The following is a 14,237-nucleotide window of genomic DNA, read 5'->3' as shown; positions in this document are numbered from 1 at the left end:
CGACGCATTGTAGTCATAATCTCTATTTTGGAAACACGTTAATAATAATCTTAAAATAGTCACTCATAAAGCTTTGCGTTATAAGAATTTGAAATGAATTGCATGATGGTGAAATTAAAACTATACTATATACTTGGTTGGGGGGGCCCCTGGAACCCCCTCAAGGACCCATAAGGAGTTTCTGACCTATCCTTTTCAAATCATTAATGAGAGAATCCCTTATGAGACCCCCATAGAGGCACACTTTAATGATGCCCTGGGTCTTTGAAGGGAAGCCTTTACCTATAATTAGTGTCCAGGGCATTCATTCTAATGAGTGGCCTAGTGGAAATGTATTTAATTAACCAAATGAATGTCGACGGGATCAAACATTTCTAAACCAATGGTTCTAATTTGAATTAAGGACCCCCCGTTTTGGTATTTTATAGGCCACGGACATAACTCTGAATGTATCCCGTAGACTTTACGGGATACATTCAGAGTTATGGACCTGTACGAGTCCATTTCATTCCCAACTATCAATAATTTAGCTGGGGACCCCCTGGAACCCCTTCAAGGACTCCTGGGAATCCCTGAAGGGATTTCCACTTTGAGAACCACTGCCCTAAAAAACATAGAATGACCTCCGATCAGCTATATCTGCTAGAATCCAGTCATTGGTTGGACAATGATTGGATCTGTACCTCGTTACCCCGGGCTACAGGAGAGTTAAAATAATAAAATAATATTATAACTTGACATTTTTCTTAAAATATTTTTTATCCCATGATTTTGTAACTCATTTTTCACCCCTGTGTCAATTATCGAATGTGATCCTGGGCTCTACACACCCTCCGCCAACCTAGTCCCCATATATGGGAGACAAGGGGAGAGCAACGGACTTGAACTCATGCTTCCTTCATACCTGAGTATACTTGTGACAGTGTTGCACAAAAGTAGCAAGACTAGCATAGCAGTTCAGTCAGGAAAAATCATGAATGGATAATATATTTGTATTGAATATAAAATGAGCAATTATATTTATTTTGGTTTGGCGATCAATTTCATCAGTTTTTAGGTACTCTGAGAAAGTACTCCCAATACCAATAGAGATACCCTCTATGCACATGCATAAAGTGAGTGGAAAATTGAGTGACAAAGTGAGTTTAACGTAGTTTAATGCAATCAGATAGGACTTTTCTGTTTGGATGTATATTGATTGATGGAAATATTTATTAACAGTTTGCAGAATTACAGTACATTTCAAGCACAAACTCAATACAAAAACTGTGAGTGGACGACCCAATTAAGCATTACACTTGTTTACAAGAGGGTCCACCTTGTTCAATTCATCAAAACATTTAGAGACATACAAATAGTTTTTGCCACTCAGTAGGCGTTCCCATAGATATTAAAAAAATAGATGCCTCATTGGCCGCTGCAGTTCGTTGGAGCCATGTGTGTTGTACGCCGGAAGTGTGGAAGGCATGTTACGTCACACTGCCACTCAAGTAATTACTGGCCAATCACAGCGCATCTTTTCCGGGACTTACAGACCCGAACATGCGCTCTGTGACGCACGCTCATGCTTCCGCGGGGCTTCGCAAGGAATCTTGGGAAAGTTTTGCCCTCCCTTGAGCACATAATGCTCCAGAGCCGGAAAGGGCGTCTACGTTTATACGTCTATGTATGGGCATAAAGTCCGGGTATGATGATGATGATGTCACGCATAAACTCTCAAATTCAGAAACGGGTCTCATGGTCGCATGCAGCAAACGTATTATAGGCGGAGACGACATATCTGCGGTGTAAACAGGCAGGTGTTCTACTACATTGAACGGTAGAGTGACTGATGTTAGTCTGCTCAAACGTTACTCTTTTACCTGCTTTTTAATACCACTAACTTTACAAAGATGCCCAGAACATCGGGATGGACCTGTGTAGTTTATGGCTGCTCCAATAGTAGTGGCAACGTTCAACTTTGGAGAAAAACGGAATGTCAAAAAATACACTGCGGTGGCTGAGACCAGAGCCATTGAGTAATGGTTGAGACGAAGCAGTACTTTATACCTCATACTAAGTTTTCACCTCTAAATCACATTTCAAAATACATTTCTGTAACTTGGTGGGAAATGCTGGACGGACGCTGGCAAAGTCATTTAAACCTTCATCTTATAAGCTTCAATCTACCATTTTTAAAGCAGGATTGGAACCTTGCTTTCCTGCAGGAGAGACCAAACACAGATGCCCCCCCCCCCCCCCCCCCCCGAACCTAAGCCAGGTAAGCCCCATAATTCCATTCATTCATTTAGTGTTCAATAATAAATCTCTTAAACTTTCTCAATGATGTGTTCATTCCGAGTAGTGAAATATAAATAAAAGAAACACAGCAAGACAGTATTATAGATTACAATTTAGGCTTATATGGTGAGGGTATAGGTACACACAAGTTTGGGTTTTGCCTGCTAACAATGCCATGATGACCTTGACAGAATAATAAGCAAGGGTTGGAGTTGCACAACGAGATGGTGGGGGTGGGGAATCCAACATTTCTTTAAAAATCTTTTTATAGTCGAAATGATCTCCCCCTCGGTTTTCTTTTATTTTTCTTACAAATTGAGCACTGGAATAAGCTAATCTTGCTTCATTTGGAACAGAATGTACCATATAATGCCCTTCTGAGTACAAAGCACCTCTAACTAAGATCATATATTTGTGACCACCTTGCAAGAATAAAAACTTAAGCTTCTAGGTACATCATGGGCAGTTTACCAAGGAATACAAATGCCCCAGTGTTGATGTTTCAGTGATCACCCACACCATGGCATATTGAGAATGTCTTTTCATTTATTTACATTATATCATATCATGAACCTTTGCTGATATCATTTTTATTTACAGCTATCAAAGCTAAGCTGCACAGTAAAATCCATCCATATAGTGTAGATTGAATTAATTTCTTGAATAATTTAATTTGGTGTTAATGCGGCATTGTGTAACTTTCTTTGTTTGTATAGTTTGTGAGTACGTTAATACAATATAACTTATATACAATTGGGGTGGTTGTATTTTGTCTCCCTGCTCTTCCATTGAGACATTTAGACCGTGTCAAAGATCATGTCTCAGCGAGACACAGGATCTGAAACAAGATTCAATTTATCCTCTGCGCAAGCGGGCAAGCTCTATTAGCTCCTACAAAATGTCAGCAAAATGTTCAAATCCGGGCTAGAAGACGAAAGTTACATATATAGTACAGCTTTAATCAAATCCGGAGTGTAATTTACACGTCCAATAACAGACATTTTACTGTGTCCCACAAAAAGGCATACAGTATTACTCATTTTCTGCATGAAACAATTAAATCCAGCATACACATTACCATATTTAAAAAAACACATCTAAGCTACTATATTCAGCACATCTTACCTCTGAAAGACATCATAAACACAGTTTACAGAATGCTGCTCATGTACTGTAACATCATTCTAAGGTTGAAGACTCAGCTGTCCAGTAAGATGAGCACTAGAACAAACGCTGCGCTTTGCAACCGAACGGTTCCACCCCTCCGTCACTTCGTCCCCCGTTTGTCCTGGTGCTCCCAGGGCACGGGGTCGTTCTCGTCCGCCAGCGAGCCGCTCTCCCGCTCGTGCCAGAACTGCTCCACGTCGGGTAAGGCGATCCCGTCTTGGAGACTCTCCCTGTCCGCGTCCTCCTCGCCCCCTCCTCGCGCCGCCGCTGCAGGCTCCTCCTCCTCCTTCGGGGGCGCCGCCTCCCGCCTGGAGGCGCCGTGCCCGGCGGAGCTCGAACAGAGGGGCGCCACGGGCCGGTCCCCCTTCTTCTTGGGCGGGTGCGAGAAGGACTCTGGCCTGGGGCGAGGCGCGCGCTGACAGGTGGGGGTGTGGGGCCCGGGCCTCGGCGGATGCTGCTTGCGGAACGTGAGCCGCCGGAACAGCCCGCGGAAGCCCTCTCGGAACTCCTCGGAGAGGGAGAGGACGATGATGGGGTTCGCCAGCGACAGGGAGAAGGCGAGCAGCTGGGAGGAGAGGGAGAGGAGGAGCGGAGGCGGGTGGAGGTGGGGATGATGATGAGCGCCTCCTCCGCCCTCGCTCTCTCTCTCCGCCAGATGCCTCTCCCACACCCACACCACCCACTGCGGCAGCCAGAGGATCGCCATGGCGACGGTGAGGCCGAAGAGCATCAGGGTGAGCCTGCGGGAGCGGATCTGCGCGCGGAGGTTGGCGGTCTTGCCGGAGCGCTGCTGGCATGCGCGGGCGTACGCCTTCCAGAAGTACAGCAGGGCGACGCTCAGCGGCACGCAGTACACGGCGAGCGGGTACGCCTTCGCGTACGCCGACATGAAGTCGCCGGCCCGGGGCGGCACGGCCATCACGCACACCAGGAGGCCCCGCCGCTCGTCCGGCCGCAGCGCGGCGAACAGCCAGTGCGGCGCGGTGACGGAGCAGGCGGCCGCCCAGACGGACGCCAGCACCGCCAGGACGGAGCCCATGCCGCCGCCGAGCTGCTGGCCCGGGTTGGAGACGTAGCGGTAGCAGGCCTTGGCCATGGCGGCCACGGTGAAGCTCTTGGCCGCCATGCAGGACTGGAGGAACCAGTCGGCCGTCTTGCACACGGCCCAGCCCAGCCGCCAGCTGGCCTCGGAGTAGGCGGCGGCGCGGAACGGCGCGGCGAACGCCAGCACCAGGCCGTCGGCGAACATCAGGTTGAAGATGAGCGCGTTGATGAGGGAGACGGTGCCCCGGTGAGCGCAGTAGACCAGGATGCCCATGGCGGTGAGGTTGCACGCCAGGCCCAGGACACAGATGACCCCCAGCACGGCCGGCACGAGTATCTTCAGCTCCACGGCGGGGTCCAGGTGGTCGCCGGAGCCTCGCTCGTTAGAGGGCCACCTGTCGACGGAGCTGTTGCTCACCACGGTCATGTTGGTCCCGCTGGAGAGCTTGTCCATCTCAGCCCAAGACATGGAGGACATGGAGGACTATATAAGAGACTGAGGCAGGAAGCGTATAGCCAGGAACGTGTGTTAACATGAAAAATATAGTGCCAGAAAAGTACTGTATAAGGGTCCCATGCACCAGAAGATTTAGGGTATTTAAAAATCAATTACGCCAGTAGAAAATGTAACCTCAGGAACTCTATTACTGGTGGAAATAATCACATCAGCGAACAAATGGATGGATGATCAGCGATCGCAGCAGCGCTGGCGCCTGTCTGTCTCCGGGCTCGTCTGTGCGCACGCTGTTATAAAGACACTGTTTGAGTGACAGCAGCTATTCCCAGCCGACGGCTAACACATCATCTATTCTACAGTCACACTGGGACCATTTGAAAAAAAGGAAAAAGAAAAATGCAATTACATGCCCACTTTGCCCAGCGTGACATGCTATTACATTGGATTTTCAGTTTCTCAGTAAGCACTTGACATATATGTTTAATCATGTCTATTATTATTATTAACATTATTAAAGGCATCATTTTGCGCTAAGCCAGTGTGACAGTCACAATCTGGAATAATGTATTTTAACAACAAGACATGGCTCTATGTTCTGTAAAGGGAGGATGGCGTGTTCATTTATTCCCAGACGTTTGGGGTTGTAAGGATTCAAGGAAGTGGAGCTACCTTTTACTATGAAATGCCAAGGGATGTGCATATAAAGCAAGCAAATAATGTAGAATCCACCAAACATACATCAACTTCGTAGTACATCAACTTCGTAGTACTGTACTGTTCTTCGTAGTACTGTACTCAGTACAGTACTACGAAGAACAGTACAGTACTACGAAGAACAGTACAGTACTACGAAGTACAGTACAGTACAGTACTGTACTGTACTTCGTAGTACTGTACTGTTCTTCGTAGTACTGTACTGTACTTTCTAGTGCTGTACTGTACTTCGTAGTACTGTACTGTTCTTCATAGTACTGTACTGTTCTTCGTAGTACTGTACTGTTCTTCGTAGTACTGTACTTTCTAGTGCTGTACTGTACTTCGTAGTACTGTACTGTTCTTCGTAGTACTGTACTTGCCCGGCAACACATTGTGAGCTTGTAGATCTGAGAATATTTGTACTGTAGGTGTGTGTGTGTGTGTGTGTGTTAGGCTGTGCAACAGTGACACTTGGTGGTGAACAAAAGGTACTTCCGTGCTCAGACATACATACAGACACAGAGACAGACACACATTGCTAGGAGTGGTAGGAGTAGGAGTGGTTAGCGCCACTCAAAAATAAATAAACAAATAAAATGAAGTAGTCAATCAGTTACTCAGTTAGTCTCCGGATAGTTCCATTCTGCATTTTCTTAGTTTGACTTGTAGAATAGTGAACATGGAGAGTGAATCAACACACACAGGATCAACAGACTGATATGGTATTATTCCGTCTTGTCCAATTCACTTTTCATCCACATGAGGGCGCCCTTGTACTACCAGAAAGCACATAAGTCTCAATGAAATGAATACAAACTTACAAAGCATACATTTTTCACCTCAGTTGGAGATGCAACAGAATAAATCCACTATAGCAGGAGGTGAACTTGCACATGTTTATTCTTTTTTTATTATTCAAAGAAAAATCCAGTAAGCATAAAGACTGCATGGTAATTAATTAATTGCATTTCAATACATTCTGAGCTATAAAAGTTTAATTTTTTATTTAATTTTTTTTTAATTTTCAATTCGAAGTTTCACAAAGGAGTTGGTTTAGAAGACATTACTGTTCAAAGGAATCACAGTCACTAATTCCCTGATTTCACAGCATCCACCCAGTCCCTTGTCCCCTATCATGTCCACCTAGTATGGGAGTTGTTGCCTCTTGGCACTGATCTCAGACAAGCCCTTCCCTATCATGTCCACCTATTATGGGAGTTGTTGCCTCTCAGCACTGATCTCAGACAAGCCCTTCCCTGTCTCACATATGCCCGATTCATAAACCTTCGTACAGTGATGTCGCTCATCCAAAATAGCCGATCTACAAGTTCAGTGAGCTCGTGGAACAGCTATTTTCGGTGTACAATGGAATGGACTTAAAAACAATGTTATACTTTGTCCTAGGGGGCTACACGCCTTTCGGCCACATTTTGAATTCATTTTATGGGTACTCCGCAGTTACAAAGCAATATGTAGGGGGTTCACCACACTGGTCAGAGATGAGTGCTTAAAACTCAACTCCCTACTTTCTTCAGTTAAACATGGATCGGTACCACAGTAGCCTGAAATCAAGTCCACTGAGAACAGGCTACTTGTAGGTTCGACGGGAGCGCAGAGCTTTCAATTGCATAGTTCCTCGTGATGATCTGTAGAGATGCTCAATGACTATATACGCAGGCTGTCAACTTCATCATTAACCAAAACGCCACACATGCAAACAACGACGTCAAGAGCTACACTAACGAACGCAATGTTTGGAGTCGACGTCCAAGATTATGCGATACAAAAGATTTGATTTTCTAACGGGGCTTCATCTTCTACAGGTCATTTTGCGAAGGACTACCCAAATGAACGCCAACGTTCAAAGGGATTTGGACCAAGTGGTACCAATGATATTCTGCTAAGCTATTCAAATACCGTTCTTTTTTTCCACCTTCGAATTGGTTCTATTAGATGGAGTGCAGTTTGAGAAGGGAGGAGTCACTCGGCAGACTGTATACATCAGGACTAAATTAGATTAGCGTCTTCTTTATCACAATACATTCTCACTCTGTCTGTTTGGGATCATCATGCATCTGAAAGCTGGTTTACTGGAAAACATACAGTACATACAGTGCAGTCGCATACAGAATACGTGGGCCTTTTCTGAGCAACCGGGGTGATGTGGGGGACCAAATTCAGCACACAGCATTCAGCAGACGACTTACGCTTACTTTAAAACACATTCCTTTCTAGTTTTTCATACGGCGATTCACACATTACGATTACATTTGCTCATATTTTGTGTTGAATAAAACAAAGGATGGACAAGCGAACCGGTGACAAACTTGTTGTGAAATTCTACTGAAATAAAGGCTTTCTGTTGCATGCCATGTATGCAGAATCAGCTGCGGGTTCGCAAAAGGCCTTTGCTCACGTTCTACAAGGTATGAAACTGTATGTTTGACAATAAGCTAGACGACAACGGAACAACGCCGGAGTTTGACCATACACAGACGGAGACGGGAAGAGGAAAAAAGGGAAAGATTCAGATTTGGGTTCAACCTTGGACTCATAAGCCAAGTGGAACCAGAGTAGAATTTTCGTATACATTTTTTTAAGTTTAATTTTGTGTAGAGAGAGGGGGGGGGGGGGATTCCTAAGTTACAATTTAATTTATAAACATTCACACTCCTGCTTTGTACTCAGTCCCTCTGCCCACCCACCCACAACGAATCCCACCCCCTCCCCCACCCTGTCCCACCCTTTACATCAAACCCCCACATACCAAAAGAAGGCACCACATCTTCGAAAACAGAATCATTAATGACCAAGAGAAGAATAAAATAATAACAGCATTAAATCAAAACGGTTGACCGTCCGGCCTGGGAGGGGCCGCATTCACATTGACTACAGTGCTCTCGTCGCGCGAGACACAAAACAACATGAACTTAAACCGTGTTGGTCGTCGTCTCACAGGCGGAAACAACAATCCTTGATTTATATTTAGTTGCGTGCCAGTGTCAGGCACCAAAAATAGCACTTCGATTAGACCTGCTATTTTGTTGTCGCATGACACTGTAATGCAACCAAAGTATATCAGGACTTAGAAATCTCTCTCACTTACAGTGCTACCAAGAAAAGTCTGGAATCAGAGTATAACAGTCTGTCCACCAGGGGGCTCTGCAGACACAGTTTTGTCCAACAGCTTCTCCTGGGGGGGTTGGTCACATGCATGCGGGTTGGCATGTGCAGATTTAAAAACAGAGGGCACTGTTGCTATGTGACAAGAAGCCACCATCGTGTTGGCGTGACTGTCTTGTCTGTGTGCTCTATGTTCACTGCTCTCCAATCCAAATCCATGGTTATATTTTCATGGAGATGAGTTTGCGGACGACTGCTACGAGACATTATTCATCCAGCAATCCAATTTGTTGCATGACTACACCAGCGTTCCTCCTCCTGTGTGTCCACGCAGCTAGATAACTTAAAATCACAAGTCAAACGGAGGAAAAGGAGCAGCTTGTGCGGTGGTTGTCCATTGTTTCCTTTCTGTTCTTTTAGGGGTACCTGTTTGTTCTTCAAGCCGTGTCCAGCTTTGTGTCCCTGCCATTTCGTGCTTTCCCAGCATTCGCGCTGTCCCAGTGTCTGAAACCATGAAATCCCCATTCAAGGCACCGGATACGCCTTTTTTCTTCTCCCCCCCCCACCCCCTGGAAACCTCTGCATATCCTTGAGCAGAGAAGTGTAACTTGAGACCAACTGCAACTATAGACACACGAGGAGAGGAGAGGAGGATGTATTTAAGAGGGAGTTCATTTCTCTCCAACACACTCTCGGTCTCTCCTTCCTCCGTCACCTCTCCCTGTGGCCCCCCCTCCCTCCAGCGCGGGGGGTCAGCGGTCAGCAAGGGGCATAGTGTGCGCCCCTCTAGTTGACCTTGTCCTGGAAGATGTAGAGGTTGTTGGTGGCTGCCACGGCAATGATGTTCTCCTGGGGGTGCCAGGTGGTGTGCAGGATCTTTTTGCTGAAGTCCAGGCTGTCTACGCTGATCTCATCCTTGCGGCGCTTCCCGCCCACGCAAACCTGCGAGGACAAACCGACAGAGCTCACAATGCGTGCTGCTCACATCATCAGCTCAATCATCAGTGCAAACAACAGGATTTCCCCCTGAGGTTTGTATTTCCATTTCGATGCATTCCTATTTTATTTTATTAATATGACTTTTCAAATGCACAGAGGCCTACATGTCTGTAAAACATGGCTTGTTGCAGTCTCACCTCTTAAAGCCTACAGTACAGACTCCGTTGACCGATATATATCCGCCGGCCCCAGAGGTCTATCCTTGGCTCACTCATTTTCTCCCTCGACGCCAAATCTCTTGGTGGAAAATGGCCTATTTACAAGCTTAGGCTACAACGTGTCGCAACATGATGCGTTGTGCAAATGTTCTCCTATTATTTATTTGCATTTAACTATAAGGTCCAGATTCTCCAATCCTTCCAGACAGTTTGGAGAAGCCTGTTGACCCACACTCCATCGTTTAAGATATCGCAAGTTGAAATGATGTTGTTGACACACCCTTAGCATAGTTCCAGTCATTGATTATGATTGGCTGAACCGTGTTCAAAGCTATTGTAAAAGGCTCTGTAAAAACACACTCTGCCCCGAACAAATTGTTTTGCGATAACATTTGAGGTGAGAAATAGGTCACGAGGTTGCTCAACATTGATTTGCTTCACATTTACAAGAGCGTGTTTCTGTTTGTAATATTCACGGTTCTGGACCATTTATGCATTCATGCTTTCATGCATTTGCATAACAAGTTCCTTGTTTGTGCATGCAGTCGCAAGGACTACTTCCTTGTAGAAATGATTACTGTAGCAAATTGTTATTGTCAGGCATATGTGGCAAAATTTGACTGAGGGACTGCCATTGGATTGTTTAGAATTTTCGTTTTTTCACGTCGTATGAAAGCTGGTAATCATAGCTGGTAATCATAGGTTGTTCAGTTTGAAACACCAGTTTTGGAGATGTGGCTTATAGAGTAATGTCTTGCAGAAAACAGTGAGTTGAGAAAACAGGCTTGAAAGGTTCACATCTGTGAACATTACACCTAGCGACATGTTTAAGCATTTATTTCATATTTACATCAGCTCTGACATTTATTCCAGACATGCTCTAGTTACTAGAGTCTAGTATGTGAAGTGTCCGCCTGTGCTATTAACGCATTTTGCATAAAAAATAAATAAATTGCGTTTTTCTCCTCTGGTGAAAATCTGGGGGCTGCATGATGGCAGCCACTCAGTCAAATATGTCATGACGTTCATGTTGCCATAGTTGGTAACCATTTTATTGAAGCAATAAGCCACGAAAGGCCGTGGTTTACTGATTTTAGAACTCCTAAGAGGGTTTAAGCCTCTTAGCAGTTGTATTTCACTGTAAACCATGACCTCTTGGGGCTTATTGCTTTTATATACCATGGCATTACAGTTCTAGCATACTGAGTTGACACAGACTGTGGTTATTCAAAGGAAGGTGACAGTCTTGATACAGACTGTGGTTATTCAAAGGAAGGTGACAGTCTTGATAGAGACTGTGGCTATTCAAAGGAAGGTGACAGTCTTGATACAGACTGTGGCTATTCAAAGGAAGGTGACAGTCTTGATACAGACTGTGGCTATTCAAAGGAAGGTGACAGTCTTGATACAGACTGTGGCTATTCAAAGGAAGGTGACAGTCTATGGTACCTTGCGTGGTTTGAGGATGGCTCTGGGTTTGCTGTTCTCCCTGGACGCTTCCAGTGTGACGTCGCGTTTGGTGTTCCGATCAAACATCCGGAAGAAGTTGTTATAAGAGCCGGTCATTATCACACTGGAGAGAGAGAGAGAGAGAGAGAGAGAGAGAGAGAGAAATAACACTTGTTTATCATTATTTAGGTGGTAGAAAGTGGTGGATGAATACGTTTGGTTTGTATGGAAAATTAATGGATGGATGGATGTAGTTGATGAATAGATGGCTGGATGGCTGGATAAATGTAGCCATAATGTGCAACACTAGATATCTTTTTAATGATGGGGTGAATCTAGAGTTGCAATACCCTCCATTGACAGCCCATTGATCCAAATCGAATTTCCGATCTGCTTGTATTAAACAACGTTAAACTCACCAACATTGCAGCTGTAGAGCAAGCTTAATTTATTCTCTTTCAATCTGCAAAGTGTTTGTTTCACAAAAATCCACCGCAGACATGTTATGAGCTGCTTTCTACTAAGAAATTCCGTGATATATTTTTCTTAAATGTTGGAGTTTGGAAGCACTTGTTTTTATTAACGGGTCGTGCTGCTTTCTCGTTCATTATGTGCAAATTCGAAACAGGTGGTAAGCAGAGCCGTTCACGGACTTCGATGAGGGCTTCCAAACTCCAACACTTATCACCTGCACATAATTTCTTGACAGAAAGTAGCTCATAACATGACTATTGTCTACGGTGGATCTTTATGAAAAAAAAAAGCTTTGCAGATTGAAAGAGGATAATTCAAGCTTGCCCTACAGCTGCAATGTTGGTGAGTTTAACGTCGTTTAATACAAGCAGATCGGAAATTTGATTTGGATCAATGGGCTGTCAATGGAGGGTATTGCAACTCTAGATTCACCCCATCATAAAAAAAATGGTGTTCTAAATTGTGGCATGGATGGATAATAATATATACGATTTATATAGCGCTTTTCTGGGCACCCAAAGTCGCTTTACAGAAAGAAGTACAGACATTTTTGGATGATGAACAGATCTCACCTGTCTGTTCCGTTCCAGACACACTCAAACTTGTCGAAGATGCAGTCGTTCTCATAGAGGGAACACAGCTTACCCCGTAGATAGTCATGAACCTGGAAAACACAACACACATCAGATGTATGTAATACATTATACATTTAAACACTGTCGCTGTCCATGTTTTGTTATTTACATGCCTATCAAATGGTGCACACTTGTTAGGTAGCTTATATGGACAAACAGAAACAACAAATTATAAACTACAACGTTCTTTATTAAGAAAACAAAAAAAGAGACAGGGGTGTGACGTGGTGCACGCACACGCACGCACACACACACACACACACACACACACACACACACACACACACACACACACACACACACACACACACACACACACACACACACACACACACACACACACACACACACACACACACGATCAAGATTGATACATGTCTACAGTTGCAGTTAAGTCGAGATGTTAAGTCTTCTATGTTGACATTTTTACTACTTGTTTATTCTATTTCTGATGACATAGTTTGTATCATTGAATCTTAGTCCTCATTCGGTCTCATCTCCCTCCTCTGTTCTGCTCTCCCTCCATCTGTGTGCGTTCATGTCCCATCAATGAATGTCACCAACTCAACTTCCTTGGCTTTGTTTTTCGTGCTTTCTTGTTTGGGAGGCTCCCATGGACTGTGACCTGCGGGGTCCAACCGGCTGTGTATCGAGGGTCTCAACGGAATACGACTGTGGACTGTTATTATAGCTGCTATTATTGGGGCGGCCATAGCTGAATGGTTAGAGAGCCCGCCTGGGAAGGCAAAAGGTCCCAGGTTTGATTCCAAGCCTCACATGTGGCGAGCGAGACACTTAACCCCTTAACTACTCCCTGAGCGCTCAAACCAATGGCTGCTCACTGCTCCCAGCAGGAAGGGTCAAATGCAGAGGACAAATTTCACATAATGTGCAAATACAGAACCAAAACACCCCAAGGAGTGGAGACCAAATGAGAATAATAATAATTATAATTATTATTATTATTATTAAGGGGCCAAGCCCGAAGGTTGAAGTTGTTTAAGTGACGGATGCACGGTTTTGCATATTGTAAACACTAAATATATGTCTGAAGACTCATCACTTCAGACTCCACCTTAGACCATAGAACTTGCCGTAGACACTGACAACCTTGAAGGTTGTACATTTGTTGTTGCTTTGGGGCAGCAGTGGCCGAACGGTTTGCGGAGCGGTCTTGATATCGGAAGGTCGCTAGTTCGTATCCCCGGACCGGCACGTTAAAATTACCACCACTGAAGTGCCCTTGGACTAGGCATTGAACCCCTACCATGAAATGTTCTATGAGCAGGGCCTGGCTGTAAACAAGTTCTTGAGCTTGGTCCAGTTACCCTGGGTAAACATAGTACCTTTCCTTTCCTTTCCTGTTCTTGTGTCCCACTTATCATGCAAACTGTGGTGCTTTTTTTTATGACGACTGAATTCCCCTCGTGGGATCAATAAAGGTATATCTACGACATCTATCCCTTCTATCAATCTAGCAAACAACCGTTCCAAATCCTAGCCTCTGCACCCACCGAGGGATTTAAATGTGTTTTTTGGCATTAACGGTCGGTCACCTGGCCACGCAGCGTTTCGACCACCACGCAGAACCTTAAGCTCTGCTTTCCGTTAATCCCTTCAGCCCCGCTGACCCGCTCGTTAAGACGGCCAGGCAGCAGGTGGAAAGTGGAAGCGGGAGTGGAATTGGAAAGTGGGGACTCCCCAGAGCACCGCCGCGGTTGACCTTATCAATGGTGACCCCTCCCCCAAAAATGA

General features: G+C 45.0%; 2 protein-coding genes across 3 annotated transcripts in view; both read right to left on the bottom strand.

Moving 5' to 3' along the window:
- Positions 1–3,547: 3,547 nt before the first annotated feature.
- Positions 3,548–4,945, bottom strand: gpr151 (G protein-coupled receptor 151; the record flags this gene model as incomplete). Its single annotated transcript, XM_080773349.1, has 1 exon — positions 3,548–4,945. The coding sequence occupies one exon, from the start codon at positions 4,943–4,945 to the stop codon at positions 3,548–3,550; it is 1,398 nt and encodes a 465-aa protein (XP_080629475.1).
- A 4,314-nt stretch (positions 4,946–9,259) lies between these two features.
- The window catches only part of LOC308322780 (serine/threonine-protein phosphatase 2A 55 kDa regulatory subunit B beta isoform), an 85,253-nt gene continuing 80,275 nt past the window's right edge, over positions 9,260–14,237 (bottom strand). For both annotated transcript variants that reach the window (XM_080774221.1, XM_080774222.1), the window contains exons 8-10: positions 12,420–12,511; positions 11,374–11,497; positions 9,260–9,709 (exon numbers count right to left, since the gene is read on the bottom strand). In XM_080774221.1, the coding sequence (XP_080630347.1) occupies positions 9,554–9,709; positions 11,374–11,497; positions 12,420–12,511 (372 nt within the window). In that variant the 3' untranslated portion in view covers positions 9,260–9,553. The remainder of the gene's footprint in view (positions 9,710–11,373; positions 11,498–12,419; positions 12,512–14,237) is intronic.

Source organism: Protomyctophum bolini, assembly GCF_963924005.1.
Source record: "Protomyctophum bolini genome assembly, chromosome: 10".
Classification (NCBI taxonomy): Eukaryota; Metazoa; Chordata; class Actinopteri; order Myctophiformes; family Myctophidae; genus Protomyctophum; species Protomyctophum bolini.
This window is presented reverse-complemented; position numbering and strand designations above follow the sequence as displayed.